The sequence below is a fragment of the Muscardinus avellanarius genome (genome assembly GCF_963383645.1).
Source record: "Muscardinus avellanarius genome assembly, chromosome: 4".
Classification (NCBI taxonomy): Eukaryota; Metazoa; Chordata; class Mammalia; order Rodentia; family Gliridae; genus Muscardinus; species Muscardinus avellanarius.
The window spans coordinates 136987564-137001708 of record NC_137789.1 but is presented as its reverse complement, the minus strand read 5'-3'; the positions used below and the strand labels follow the sequence as shown (position 1 = coordinate 137001708).

At 43.4% G+C, this 14145-nt stretch overlaps 1 protein-coding gene across 1 annotated transcript in view; it reads right to left on the bottom strand.

Moving 5' to 3' along the window:
• CFAP58 (cilia and flagella associated protein 58) overlaps window positions 1-13562 on the bottom strand; it is a gene marked incomplete at both ends in the record, with an annotated part of 106647 nt that extends 93085 nt beyond the window's left edge. The window contains 7 exons of the mRNA XM_080694861.1: window positions 470-629; window positions 3055-3192; window positions 3974-4168; window positions 5001-5157; window positions 9399-9547; window positions 12829-13110; window positions 13542-13562. Coding sequence (XP_080550987.1) covers window positions 470-629; window positions 3055-3192; window positions 3974-4168; window positions 5001-5157; window positions 9399-9547; window positions 12829-13110; window positions 13542-13562 — 1102 coding nt within the window. The remainder of the gene's footprint in view (window positions 1-469; window positions 630-3054; window positions 3193-3973; window positions 4169-5000; window positions 5158-9398; window positions 9548-12828; window positions 13111-13541) is intronic.
• Window positions 13563-14145: the final 583 nt, after the last annotated feature.

The following is a 14145-nucleotide window of genomic DNA, read 5'->3' as shown; positions in this document are numbered from 1 at the left end:
CTAAGGAATATTTGTGGCTGGATTTACAGTGTGCCAATAGAACCTGTTGAATAATGTGTTAAAAGAGTTGAAGGTACTCAAAATTATGACTTCTTCATCTTGCTGGTTGCCAGTTTGAATGTTGTCTAGTTGATTTCATATGGCATGGGTTTTGGTTTTTGTTTTGTTTTGTTGGTTTTTTTGTTTTTTTGTGGGTCTGGGGGTGGAACCCAGGGGCATTCGACCTCCAAGCTATACCTCTTGCCCTATTTTTTTATTCTCTATTTTGAAACCGGGTCTCACTGAGTTGCAGAGGGCCTCACTAAGTAGCTGAGGCTGTCCATGAACCGCGATCTTCAGGTCTCAGCCTCCCAAATGCTGGGATGACGAGCGTGCACCACCGCGCTCGGCTATGGCATGGGTTGTAAGATGATGTTAGTCACTCATGAGATGTCTGTAAGTTAATAAAACCAAGGGCAAAATGGTTTACCTCTCTCTAACCCCACGATCTGATTTTTTAGGGTCTCCTTGTGTTGTTCCACTTCCGCCTTCTGATCTTCGATCTGGTGCAATTTCTTATGGATTTGTTCTCGGATTTTGTTGAGCTTTCCAATGTCATGGCGCATCTGATGTACTTCTTCCTCTTTAGCCTAGAATTAGTGAGAGAAAATCAAGGAAATAAAGGACACTAAGGAAATAAAGGGCCAGTGAGTGCATGGTGGTAAACTCAGAAGCAATAAAAGGATGATCTTCCCATGTTGTGTTAACTTATTCTGTAGGATTAAATCAACACACACACACACACACACACACACACACACACACACACACACAACTTGGGTTTTGAGAGAAATTGAAAAACTCTATTCTCTAAGTAAAATATGTGGCTATATAAACTAAAAATAATGAAAAGATGGATAAAATCTGGTGTTGCAAGTGACCATCTAACTGTAGAATTGAATAGGACAAGAATGCAGAGTTGCATGTATCACAAATATGTGAATCTTGCATACAGATACTATACTTGATTAACAATTTTCATAGATCTACAAAGTGATCTCTTTGAGTTTGTTCATATGCTATAAAATATTTAAGCATTTTGGGGGGCCCATGGAGTGCACTGTAACCCAATCACACACACTAGAGAAAGTGTCTTCCTTCTTCAGAGTCTGTGATCTATGGTTGGGCAGGACAGCATCATTAGGTAAGCATACATCATGGCAAAAGGTACCAAACACATAATTCTAGCAAAGAAAACCTTCAGATTTTTGCCTATGAACTTCAAGTTTTATGAATTTTTAAATTTGAAATTAAATTCACTTTTTAAATTTTTTTCCTTTAGAGTTTGTAATCCCAGTACTTGGGAGACTGAGACAGAAGGATCGCAGGTTCACAGCCAGCCTCAGCAACTTAGGGAGGCCCTCTGAAACTTAATGAGACCCTGTTCCAAAATAAAGAATAAAGAATTTAACTGGAGGTATAGCTCAGAGGTAGAATGTCCCTGGGTTCAATCCCAGTACCACAAAAAAAAAAAAAAAAAAAAAAGCCACCAGAAATAACTGGAAAAGCAGTTAGGGATTCTTCTGCAAACAATTGTTAGCAATTACCTTGGCTCTCAACAACACAGACTGAAATCAGCTGTGTGTATTATCCCTGGGTTGTGGCTAGACCCCTAATCCCATTAAGTTTAGAATCTGATAACAGAAATAGTCCATCTTTCAGGATGTCCCATTCATGTTATCTAACGAGGGAAGTATTGGCATAAGGATTTTTTTACTCTCAGAATAATGTATTATTCTGATTTACGTAGGCATTTCATCTCTGCTTCCACGTACTGCATTCTCATGAGGAATTGGTTTCAAGTCAACTCACTCTCGACTGCTTCACACATTCCTCGACCTCAGACCCTAGAGGGTTCAGGTTAGTTGACTTCAAGTCCCCTCCTGCTTTGTTCCAAGATGTTCTAGTTCAATGGTCATTAATCCAGACCCATGGTAGGACTGCAGGAAAATCCTGGAAGCCTCTGATATTTCCAGAATGCATGCAAAACAACATGCAAGATATGGAGAGAGAGAGAGAGAGAGAGAGAGAGAGAGAGAGAGAGAGAGAGAGAGAGAGAGAGAGAGAGAGAGAGAGACACCACACTTCCACAGGCACTGTCTCAAAAGAAACAAGCAATGTTATGGTCCACTGCTCAAATCTATATAATATTCTTTTGTGTGGGGGGAAGATGAAACCCAGGGGCCTTCTACCTACATTCCACACCCCCAGACCCATTTCATTTTTTATTTGGGAAAAAAGGTCTCTCTAAGTTGCTAAAAACCTCATTGAGTTACTGAGGCTTGTTTCAAACCTGTGAGCCTCCTGTCTTAGCCTCCCAAGTACTGAGATTACAAGCATGCACCACCATGCCTGGCTTATATAATATTCTTGATAGGCTGCTATTTTATGGCTCAATATGTTAATATAATGAAATAGGGAATGTGGATTATTTTTCAGATTGAAAGTGATAAATAAAAAAAACTGCTCTGTTAATTACTAAAGCATACAATATGTATCCGAGTATAAAACTGTTATCTAAACTTAATTTGCAAGAACTCTTCAAAGAGGGAAGGAAAAGCAGGAAACTGTATTTAAATATACATTAGACAGTAGTAAAAATCATGATTCCACAGTCCTGTATATAAATACCCTATGGTGCCGGTCAATGTCCCAGCCCTCCCATCCCACCTTCTTCCTACAGGTAATAAAATAGACTCTAAATTCTTTGCCGCTCACATATGTGAATGGCTTCCAGCTCAGGGAGACCAGTTGTGTGCTAATTACAGAGATGAACATCTGAGCTTGCTTTGCAAAACATTTGTATAATCATACGATCAGTAATCGAGTCTGCAATTTTATAAGTAAGTGGCAGTTGCAGAGGTACGCTAGGCACAGGGCAATCACCATGGGCTCACACCTGCCTCTGATGTACCAAGGCTCAGCGGAGCTGACAGCGTTCATCCAACCACCCAGGCAAACCTGCGTGCACAGGTAGAGAGGTACTGCGGGACAGACAAGGCACTGGGTGCTTACTTTAAGCTCCAAGGCCTTCTGCTGGTTTTCCTGGGACAGCTGCTCACAAGCCAAGCTGTGCTGTTCATTCTCTTGCTGAAGTTTAGCGTTTCTCATCTGAAACTGCTCGAGTTCCTTTACAGCTCTCTCATTCAGTATCTGAAAGGTGTGGAATGGAGAGCTGGTTAATGCTTTTTAATCTGATTACAGAGTCTGCATATACTGGCAAGATGCCCCACGAACCTCCTGGGAAGATAATGGCAATCGCACCGTTTTATCTTTGTAGAGATTGTTCTATATCTCAGATAGAAACGCTAACACACTCAAATACGATGAATGCTAAATGACCAAGGAAAACGATGCCTTCTAATGAATAACACAGCGAGTGTCATTTTTTTTTCTGAGAGCCTTGGGAAGTCTTGTTCACAGGTGGTGGATAAATATTTTAATGCCGGCTTGCCATTTGGCAGGCTTTGCATACGCAACAATTGCTATAATCATTGCAAATGAGCTTGAGATTTGAACGAGTTTTATCAGCTCTGGGGCTAGGAAGCTGCGTCTTCAGGGGCAAATCCCGCATTGACATGCCTACAACGTTTTCTGTGAACAGAAGCGTTCTCCAACCCCAGCACCGAGACGATTCCCCTCCAAACCAACTTAAGTCAAAACGGGAACAGGAATGTGGCGGTTTATACGCCTGATTTCAGTGTCAGCTCAATGTTCCTCTTCCCTACCTTGATTATTCTGAGCAGACATGGTTTTATGAAAACAAAGAATTAGATCTTAGGAGGTCGTCTCTATTGGAGGAATATCGGGGAAGGATGGGGACAGCAAAGAAGTTGAAGGAAAAAGAAGAAAAGAGAGCAATGGCGCCTTCCTGGCGTTCGAGTTCTCCTCGGTTTTCCTTGGGGCAGGCGGTGCAGGGGCGCGCCCGGCTCACCTTCTGCTCCTTCAGCTGCTGCTCCAGCCGCTGGAGCTCCTCCTTGCTCTTTTGCACGTACTGCTGCAGGGCCTTGATCTCCGTCTGTCTGGTGTCCATGTCTGTCTGAATCTGCCTGAGCTCTTTCTCCAGTTTTTCCTTCTTCCGAGACTCCCGCGTGGCTTCGTTCTGCCGGTGCTGGATTTCTTGTTGGAACTGGGGAAGGGGCGCACAAAGAGGAAAGAGATGACCCCTCACCCAGGCAGGTCTCAACCAGCCACAGTCCCCCCCCCCCCTCAGGCCTGTCACCTTCTAGGCAGACACTTCGCTGTAACAGTTACCTGTCAAATTTTCAACATTTGAAATACATATTCAAAATATTCTGTTTTGTTCTTCCACCAAAGGTCCACCCTTGATGGTGGGCAATAAATTCACAGAGGGTGGAATGAAATTGACCAAGTATGGAAGCCCAGAGTTCGGGGATACTTAAACATGGAAAGAATTCATCCAGTGCTACATCTATGGGGACTAAATAAAATATACCCCTCTACCCTAAGTATGAAATTTCTCTTTCACACGATCCTGGCTATTGCTAAACAAAGCAGTAAGATTTCTTCTTGATGTCTAAATTCTATGAAAAGCTTTTTTTTTTATCTCATGATCAAAGAAGTCTTGTGTTTTTCTCTTGGGTGTTATCTATTAGACTGTCCTTGGGTGTTACCTATTAGACTCGGGGCTTCCTAGAAAAGCCCATGGAAGGATTCAGCTCGATGGCTTTCCTATAAAGGAGAAGGACCAATGCTGTGCCTTATGCTGGCCCCCTGGTCATCCATCGCGGGGGACACCTGCTGGAGCCCAAACTCCTTCACGCCTTCTCAGATAGAACCTGGAGAAAGAGCCACTCAAGAAAAATTGCTCTTGAGAGAACAAACCCAAGAAATAAGCCCGGCAGAGGACGCTTTGTTTAGCCACAAGGGGTGTATTTGAGGGAGGAACAAGACAGGGCGTCCCCTGGCAGGCTCCCCAGCCGCCTGCGTGGCCGGCCCACCTGGGTGATGGTCTGATCGGCCTCCTCCTTCGCTCGCTCTATGTCCTGCTGCTGCTCCGTGGTCTGAGCTAAGGACTCTCGCAACTTCACCACTTCTGACAAGAGCTGGTCTCGCTCCTTGGTCACTTCTTCCTTGAACTTCAGTAAGTCTCGGATGCTGAGAAAGAAGAGCACGGGGGTCAGACTCTAAGGTCGTCTGCTCAGCATCCTTCCTGTTGTCCTCAACTCAACTTCCTGGGGAAATCTATAGGTCAACGGTGGACGCGATTCAGCCGTGAAACGGAAAGCTCTCTGTGCCCAGACGTGGAAGGCGTTATGAGGTCCTCCCGACAGAGGAGGACCAAAATTAATATGCATAGGATGATCCCTTTTAATTTAAGAGAAAATGGTCAGAGCTGGGGATGTAGCTTAGTGGTAGAGAGCTTGTCTGGCATCTGCAAGGCCCTGAGTTCAAACCCCAGAACCAAAAGAAGAGGAGAAAGAGAAGAAGGAAGAGGAAGAAAATGTGGAGCCAGGCAATGTGGCACATTCCTGTAATACCAGTAGTTGGGAAGCTGAGACAGGAAGATCACAGGTTCCAGGCCAGCCTCAGCAACTTAGCAAGACCCTCAGCAACCTAGAGAGACCTTATTTAAAAAAAAAAAGGTGATGATGATGCTGATGATGGTGTTGGTGGTGGTGGTGGTGACTGATGATGGTGTTGGTGGTGGTGGTGGTGATTGATGATGGTGGTGGTGGTGGTGGTGGTGATTGATGATGGTGGTGGTGGTGGTGGTGGAGAGGAGGAAGAAGAGTTAGGTGTCTATTCATGCATGAGTGTGTATGCATCAGTATGTATTCTATATGCATTTTATAGAAGCCTAGGAAAACAGACACCAATCAGGTAACTGATTATCTCTGAGGAATTTAAGATGGAAACGTTGGGGGATGATACTCTCCACACTTATGCGTTAGTTGGATCCGTTGCAGTAAAAACATATTAACTCTTGTCAACTCTTATAATCAACCCTAAGGTGATGTCAATTTAGAAAATTATTTTCTTAAAATATCCACTGGAGGGCTATGATGATGGCTATAAAGTCTAAAATGAAGCATAAGCATAAGCAAATAATGTACATTACCAGTTTTCTCTCTATTCACCCAAGGAGATTAGTTTCTCCCAAAGGAATGCCACCCAGATAACATATTCCCCAGAACAAAATTTGGAGAATCATTCATAATGCTGGTTTTTATTTCTTCTTTTTTTTTTATTTTGAAACAGGGTCTTGCCAAGTTGCTGAGGCTTTCCTTGAACCCATAATCCTCCTGTCTCAGCCTCCTAACTACTGGAATTATAGGCACATGTCACCGCACCCTGCTTAGTTTGACATGACTTTCTGCAAAATTTGAGCTGTGTGAGCGGCAGCTCTGTGTCTGATATGACCTCTGTGGCAGAATGAGTGGAGAGTGGGGTAGATCTTGGCATGGGGAAATCAGAGGAAAATGTGCCTTGCAAATTATTGCAGCTGACAGCCATCAAACAACTGCTTAAAACGAAGTAATGTGACAACGCCTACTTACGGACACCTCTGATAGAACATAAATGTTTAATAAGGAACCTTCAAACCCACACTCAAAACGGTTCTTCTCCCAAAACTAAACCTCAGTCCCAAGGTTACTAGGAAGGAAGACAGCTACGGCTGAGCACGCTGCTGAAGATCAAATCTAGGCCAGACAGTCCCTTCAGTTCTCCTCGCCCCCTTGCATGTCTCCTTCAAGACTCCTCCTGTCAAGTCGGTTCTCTCCCAGGGCTCTACAGCAGGTGCTCTGAATGTGCTAGAATATGACAGAGTCCATCATTTGGGGAAATCACACTTTCTTCCTGCCCCCCCCCCAGCTTCTGTCCTTCACAGTGTCCATCCAAGTAGGACCCGTGCATTGAGAAAGCGAGAGAGCAGTGTTGGGTTTGGTTAAGGATGCCCGAGGAAATGTAGGCTCATTCCCAACGCATTCTTTCACGGGATGTTTCACATGTCCAGCGCCGCGCTAGACTCTTACAAGGGGTAGAAGCGCATCTTCCTTCAGGGAATTCACAGCCTAACGAGTAGCAAAGTATATTAGTAATTTCAATGCTGTGCCATACCAGAGGGCGATGTTGGGTCCTTTAGGAACAGACAATATGGTGATTTCCTGCCTAGTCATGGGAATCTAGAGGTAGAGAGGAGGTTGGACCAGAGATGCTGATGGCGACAAAGTTAAGGTCACTAACTGCTTTGTTGTAGCTGTTGATTATGAGGGATGCTGAGCTTCTTTTCAAATGTTTGTCAGTCATTTGGGAGTGTGTGTGTGTGTGTGTGTGTGTGTGTGTGTGTGTGTGCACGTGCACATGCTGTTGAGAATTGAACCCAGGGTTCTCTACCTCTGAGCTATACCCACATCCTTCTTCTTCTTTTTTTTTTTTTATTTGAAAACAGGGTCTCTTAAGCCAGCGCGGCTGGCTTCAAACTCGCATGATCCTCCTGTCTCTGCCTCCCAAGTGCAGGGATTACAAGCGTGCGCCACCACACCTGGCTCGTTTTTTATTTTGAAACAGAGTCTTGCTAAAGTACCACACACTGGCTTCAAACCTGTGCCTCCTCCTCTCTCAGCCTCCCAAGCACTCCTTTAGATAGGAGTTTACCATGGGGAGAATAGAAGAAAAGTCATTTAGAGCAAAGAAGGCAGAGCGTGCAGAGGGCAGGAACAGGACACGAGGGTAGTGAGACGAGGCTGACTGGGGCAAATGCATCAACAGTCTTAAATGATGTGCCCAAGAGTCTGGGCTTCATTGTTTGGGCACAAGTGACTTTTTTGTTTTTTAGTGGCACTAGTGATTGAACCCAGGGGCATTCTGCCTCCAAACTACATTCCCAGCTCCGTTTTATTTTGAAACAGGGTCTTGCTAGGTTGAAGAGAATCCCACTACTTTCTGAGGCTGTCTTCAAACCTCCTGTCTCTGCCTCCCAAGCACTGGGATTATAGGTATGTGCCACCACGCCCAGCTATGAGTGCCTATTGAAGCTGCTTATGCTGGGGAGAGGTGTGGGGGCTGCTTTCAGAAGCACAGATCTGGCAGCAGTGACAAATAAAGGGGGAGATGTCTTCCTGCAGACAAGGAAACCAGTTTGGATGCCAAATCCAGCAGAGAATAGAAGACATAATTCAAGGCAGTAGCACTGGCCACGGGAGGTAACACAAGACCAAACAGAAGACAAGATATACGAAGTAAGAAGTGGCAGTGGTGAAGAGCAACTCTGACTTCCAGCCTTGAACCTGAAGGGCAGGTTGGAGGATGGACACAGGATTGATCTTGGGGGGTAGATGGGAGGAGCTGAGACCCTGAGCAGAAAAGCAGACAGTTTTATTTTATTCAAGTGGGAGAGAAATAAATCTAACATTTTTACACATTTGGAAACTATATTACTGATTCTCATAGAGCCAGAAGTTTACTACAACCATAAATTTGAAGTTTTTCAGTGTGAAGAAAGAGAGTCATAAAAGTGAAAGCATAAAACTGGGTGTGGTGGCACACTCCTATAATCCCAGCAACTTGGGAGGGTAAGGCAAGAGCATCTCAAAATCAAGGTCATTGAGGGCAATTTATCAGGACCCTCTCTCAAAATAAAATTTAAAAAGGATGGGGAGAATACCTCTTCTCTCACCACTTGGGAGGCTGAGACAGGAGAATGGCAGGTTCCAGGCTAGCCTCAGCAGCTGTGCGAGGCCTTTAGTAACTTAGTGAGACCCTGTTTCAAAATTAAAAAAAAAAAAAAACATAGCCGGGCATGGTGGCGCACGCTTGTAATCCCAGCATTCAAAGACTGGAGGATCGCGGTTCGCAGACAGCCTCAACTACTTAGTGAGGCCCTCTGCAACTTAGTGAGACCCTGTCTCAAAATAAAGAATAAAAAATAGGACAGGGGATGTAGCTGGGAGGTAGAATGCCCCTGGGTTCTATCCCCAGACCCACAAAAAAAATTAAGAAACAAATAAATAAGGCTAGAAGTATAGTTCAGAATGCCCCTGGGTTCAATTCCCAATACCACAAACACACACACACACACACACACACACACACACACACACACACGCTGAGGATATGGTTCAGCAGTTGAGCACTTACCTAGCATGTACAAGGCTCTGGATTCAATCCCTAGTACTGCAGGAGGGAAAAAAAATAACAGAAAAAAAAATAACAGTAGACAGAAATCAAAGTCTGGGAGTTCAACAAAGGAGTATATTTCATTGCAGAGACCTGTTGAAGAAGACACCGCCAGCCCAGGGCTGGCTACCACACCAGCCAGTGCCAGGCCTTCCTTCTGTTGCAGAAGGAAGACCACAAAAGCAAGTTGATAATACTTCAAGAAGGCTTTGACCTACTTGCTATCCTGGTCCAGTGACAGTCCCGACCCTTGCTCAACTAGTTTGGTCAGGTTCACGATTTCTTCTTTGAGGGCGAGAATCGTCTCCTTGGCTTTCTGCTCCTTGTCGTAGGCAGAGTCTACCATCTTCCAGGCCTTTTCAATTTCCTGGTGGGCCATGGACATCAATGAGAAAAACCAAGCCAGTTCCAGACCCAGGAGAAACCAGCAAACAGAATCAGACAGGGCTACAGTGTAATAGTCACTATTGGAAAAAGAATATTACCTGTTACACATTATGTGTAAGTTTGTACTGAATTCTGGTATTTTCAGCATGAGGTAGCGAACAGCAAACAACACAGTTAAGGAGAGGACACTGAGCCAGGCGTGGTGGTGCACACCTGTAACCCCGGTATATGGGAGGCTGAGACAGGAGGATCACATGTTCAAGACCAGCCTCAGCAACTTAGTGAGACTGCCACCAACCTAAGAAGCCTGTATTTCAAAAACCAAAAATAAAAATAAAAAGGGATGGGATATAGCTCAGAAGTAGAATGCCTCTGGGTTCAATCTTCAGTACAGAGAGAGAGAGAGAGAGAGAGAGAGAGAGAGAGAGAGAGAGAGAGAGAGAAGGAGGGCACTAGCAAGAAGTATTTTTTTGTGTGTGGTACTGGGGGTGGAACCAGGGGATTTTCTACCTCCAGGCTATACTCTCAGACCTAGTTATACTTTACTTGGAAACAGGGTCTCACTAAATTGCCGAGAGCCTCACTAAGTAGCAGAGGCTGGCTTCGAACCTGTGCGATCCTCCTGTCTCAGCCTCCCAAGCGCTGGGATTACAAGCATGCACCACCACGCCCAGCTGCAAGAAGTAATTTTCCTGTGTAGGTGAGTGTGGTTATTGGTTACCAAAGGCCTGCTGTACCTAGAAGGATTCATTTTGGTTAAAAAAATGAATTTTTGAGGGGTTGCAAAAACTTAAATATGAAATTTTTGTGCTTTCCAAGTCCAGATATTTTCCAAAACAAAAAGTTTTATCATATAAGGAATGATCTTAGATCCAAGCCCAAAGTTGATGGATTGAATAGAACCTCTTTATAAATTTACAAATAAAAAAACATATTTTGCTATCAAGTCCCAAGTCAGTGCCCAGATGGCAAAACTTGGAAACACTCATTAAAAGTGTTTTGCTGTTTCCAAACTGTGCAGGACAACTTGATAATTTCCATGTTCAGAAGCCAGAGCTCAGGCCTTATCATCAAATGCTTGCAGAGAAAACCCAAAACCCATAGCAGGCTCCCTGTTATGAAAAGCAATATGGGATATTAACATATACACTTAAAAGTGAATTGTAAGCAATTCCAGTAAAAGAGCATAGGTCGTAAGTGTCTGGGACAGCCCCAACTTTTGTCCCACTTCTGTCTTAAAAAATTACATCAACTGGGATGTTCCTCCTGAAGATAAAAACCTTTAAAGTTTAGGTGAAAGTATTCTGCTTTTGTGTTGACCAGGAATAAGATGGGTAGAATAGAGTATTTAAATTAATAAATTATGTTCACTATTAGAGAGATTACTCGTGAGTAACCACAGCACGTAATTTAGTGACCCCCCAAAATAAAATGTCAATTTGTTGGCTATGTTCTTATGTAGCAACCATATGTACTTATTTTTGGCAAACAAATAAAGGATATTTAAATGAAAATATGATAACAATAAGCTTTATCCAAATTAGCTTAAGCAATTATGCTTTAATCAATTCATGATTTCCATTCCCCATTTTTAAATTTATAATGAAAAGTATTTTTTTCATCATAAAACAAATTACAGCCTTCTTATATTAGTCTTTCAACGAGGATAAGAAGAAAATGGAAATAGAGAAACAATTACATTAAGGAAAGAATCGTTTCTATAAAAGAAAGACATATTTTGTTCTGGTCTTGGAAGTTCAGTTGAGTTGGGTGACATCTAATTGCATATCATTTACCCAAAATGTTTGTGAATTTTTGCCATCAATAGGGTTTTAATTATAAATTAATGCCTCAACCTGTTATCACCCTCAGATGTACGGGAAGCATTTGTTTTACCTTCAAAGTACTGCAACACACTGAAGGATGAATAATATAGCATAAAACAAAGTCTGGCACCCCCCACCCCGGCTGAATCCCTGATTCTCCACTTATGAGAAACTGGGGAAATAAGGGAGAAAGCAAAGAGGTTCTAGGAATAAGGTCATGGAAAGTCCTCTCTGGGAGTTCTTAAAGTAATCTCTCTCACAATATGAAGAAAAGTAGGAATATAAAAATACCTTTAAGCCGGGCGTGATGGCACATGCTTGTAATCCCAGCACTTGGGAGACTGAGACAGGAGGATCGCACAGGTTCAAAGCCAGCCTCAGCTACTCAGTGAGGCTCTCAGCAACTTAGTGAGACCCTGTTTCCAAATAAAGTATAAAAATGGGTCTGCAGGTACAGCCCAGAGGTAGAAAATCCCCTGGGTTCCATCCCTAGTACCACAAAAAAAAACTAAAAATACCTTTAACAAGCTATCAAATGTGTATTTACTCATGTGGCATCAAACAAGACATATTGAAATTCCTAATATTGCATGTACTTAGAGATAAGTCTCTTTGCTAACCCATTATTTCCCAGAAACCCAACCAATATGGTTCTCCATTATTTTCTGCATGTTCAAATGCACCAAAGCTAGTTATATTCTTTATAAATGAACATTATTAATCATGTAACATATAATTTAACATAAATCATGTAAATTGATAAAAGTCTAAAGTAGAGAAAATGGTGACTGTGGGACACAGCACATCTCAGTTGCTGTAACAAACAAAAATCAACTACCAAGAAGGCAGCTTCTTCACAAGAAAAACAAAGCAGCAAAGATACTTACGAATGAAAACACACAAAAAATAAACCAAGCAGAAGAAAATCCAGTACTCAGATAGCGAGAGCCATAGCAAAGAACCTGAGCGCATGACTGACCTGGGGTGGCGGCCAGAGCCATCTTGGGCTGCTGACCCAAACTGCAACTGCTAGCTCTGCAACCCTAAGAAATTCTAGCAACTACACCAGGGACTTGAAGTGCAGTAAGCAGTGGCAGAACTCCAACATCTTAAGCGACCAGCACCATGCTTCAGAGATGAAGAAAAGGATCCCCTAACCTGTGTGCTCACCAAAAGCTGGCACCTGCAGCAGCGCACTGTGCCCTCTATAGACCCAGGCCCGCAGGGAATAGGGGAACGGGGGAGGGCACCGAGTACTGTGTGAATATACGCCATTGTCAACATGATCCACATTATGATGTGAGGCCATTTGTACATCAAAAAAAAAAAAATGTACATTTGCATCTCGTAACTCATTTGCTACCCGCCTACCACTGCCACTTTGATGAAGGAATGATGTTTTGAACTCAGGCTCTCCTGTTTGAACACCACTGACCTTCTTCAGAGATGCGATGGTGGTCTGATCATCCTGAGAGAGTTTGAGGGCAGTGGCAACCTTGGCAGAATTGACCACGATCTCGGCGTTCAGCTCTCTGCATTTGGCCATCAGGCGCTTCTCGTTGTCATATGACTTCTTCATAATGGCATGAAGCCTCTCATATTCAGCCCTGAATTTTTCCAGACTTTTGTCTCCTGAAAGTTCACCAAGAACCTCCTGAAAATCCCTTTCGATTTCCTCAAATGCGGTTTCTTCCAGCACTAGTTTTTCGCCCTTTTCCTGCATGAAAGAACAAAGATGGGAATGGGTGTTGCGATAGCATCCCCACTGCTATCCAGAAATTAACTGCCATTGTGCCAGAGTGAAAGACCTTCAGACTAGCAAAGGCCACTGCAAGCAGAAAAAATTAAGACTGGATGTTGAGAAGGCTCTTTTTTTTTTTTTTAATCCCCGATGCATTTCTGTAATGCTTTCTAACTAGTTGAGCTGAGGTCAAACTAGAGTAAAGTGGGCTCTGACCCAGTGACTGATGTACCCATAAAAAGAGAATTCTGGGCACAGACAGACATGCACACTGATGCAGCTGTACCCAAGGAAGACCTTGGATTGTCCCACTACCAGAAACCAGGAGGATGGGAGGAAGGAGCATACTCGGGGCTCAAGGGAAGCACAACCCTGCCAACACCTTGATTCTAGATGTCTAGCCTCACCTCGAGAACTGAGATAAACATGCTCTGCTCTTTTAAGCTGCCTGTTTTTGGCACTTTCTTATGGCTGCTCTAGCAAACAAATATACAATAATGGCAAGAGTGACTTTTAAGGGTGTGATTAATACATTAACTCAGCAGATATTTCTTAATAATCCTGTGAGAGGCAAATTCTGGGGTGAAGCATGTGGGAGATATCAAGTAATAAACACATGTAAGGAACAACCAGTCCATCCACAGGGAATTTCTGTTTTATAGCTGGTCTCTGAAAAGGCTATGCAGATAATGGAAGGGTAAACTTTAGTCCCTGCCATGAAACTGATTCAAAGTTCTATAAGAACCCAAAAGAGAAGAGGATTCACTCCTAGCAGCAAGTTTATAAACCAAACTTCGTAAAGGAAGTGGCATTTGAGAGGGCCTGGAAGGAAGAAAGAAATTTTCACGGTTGATGTGAAGAAAAGGGCATTCCCAGCAGACAGCAAAGTCTGAGCAAAACTCCAGGGCCAAGCAAGTATCTGCGTTGGCTGAAGCACAAGAGGTATGAGAGGGAGACGGAGGGAGAAGACTAGCTGCCAAGTTAGGTACAGACTGGAGGAACTGAGTGTCT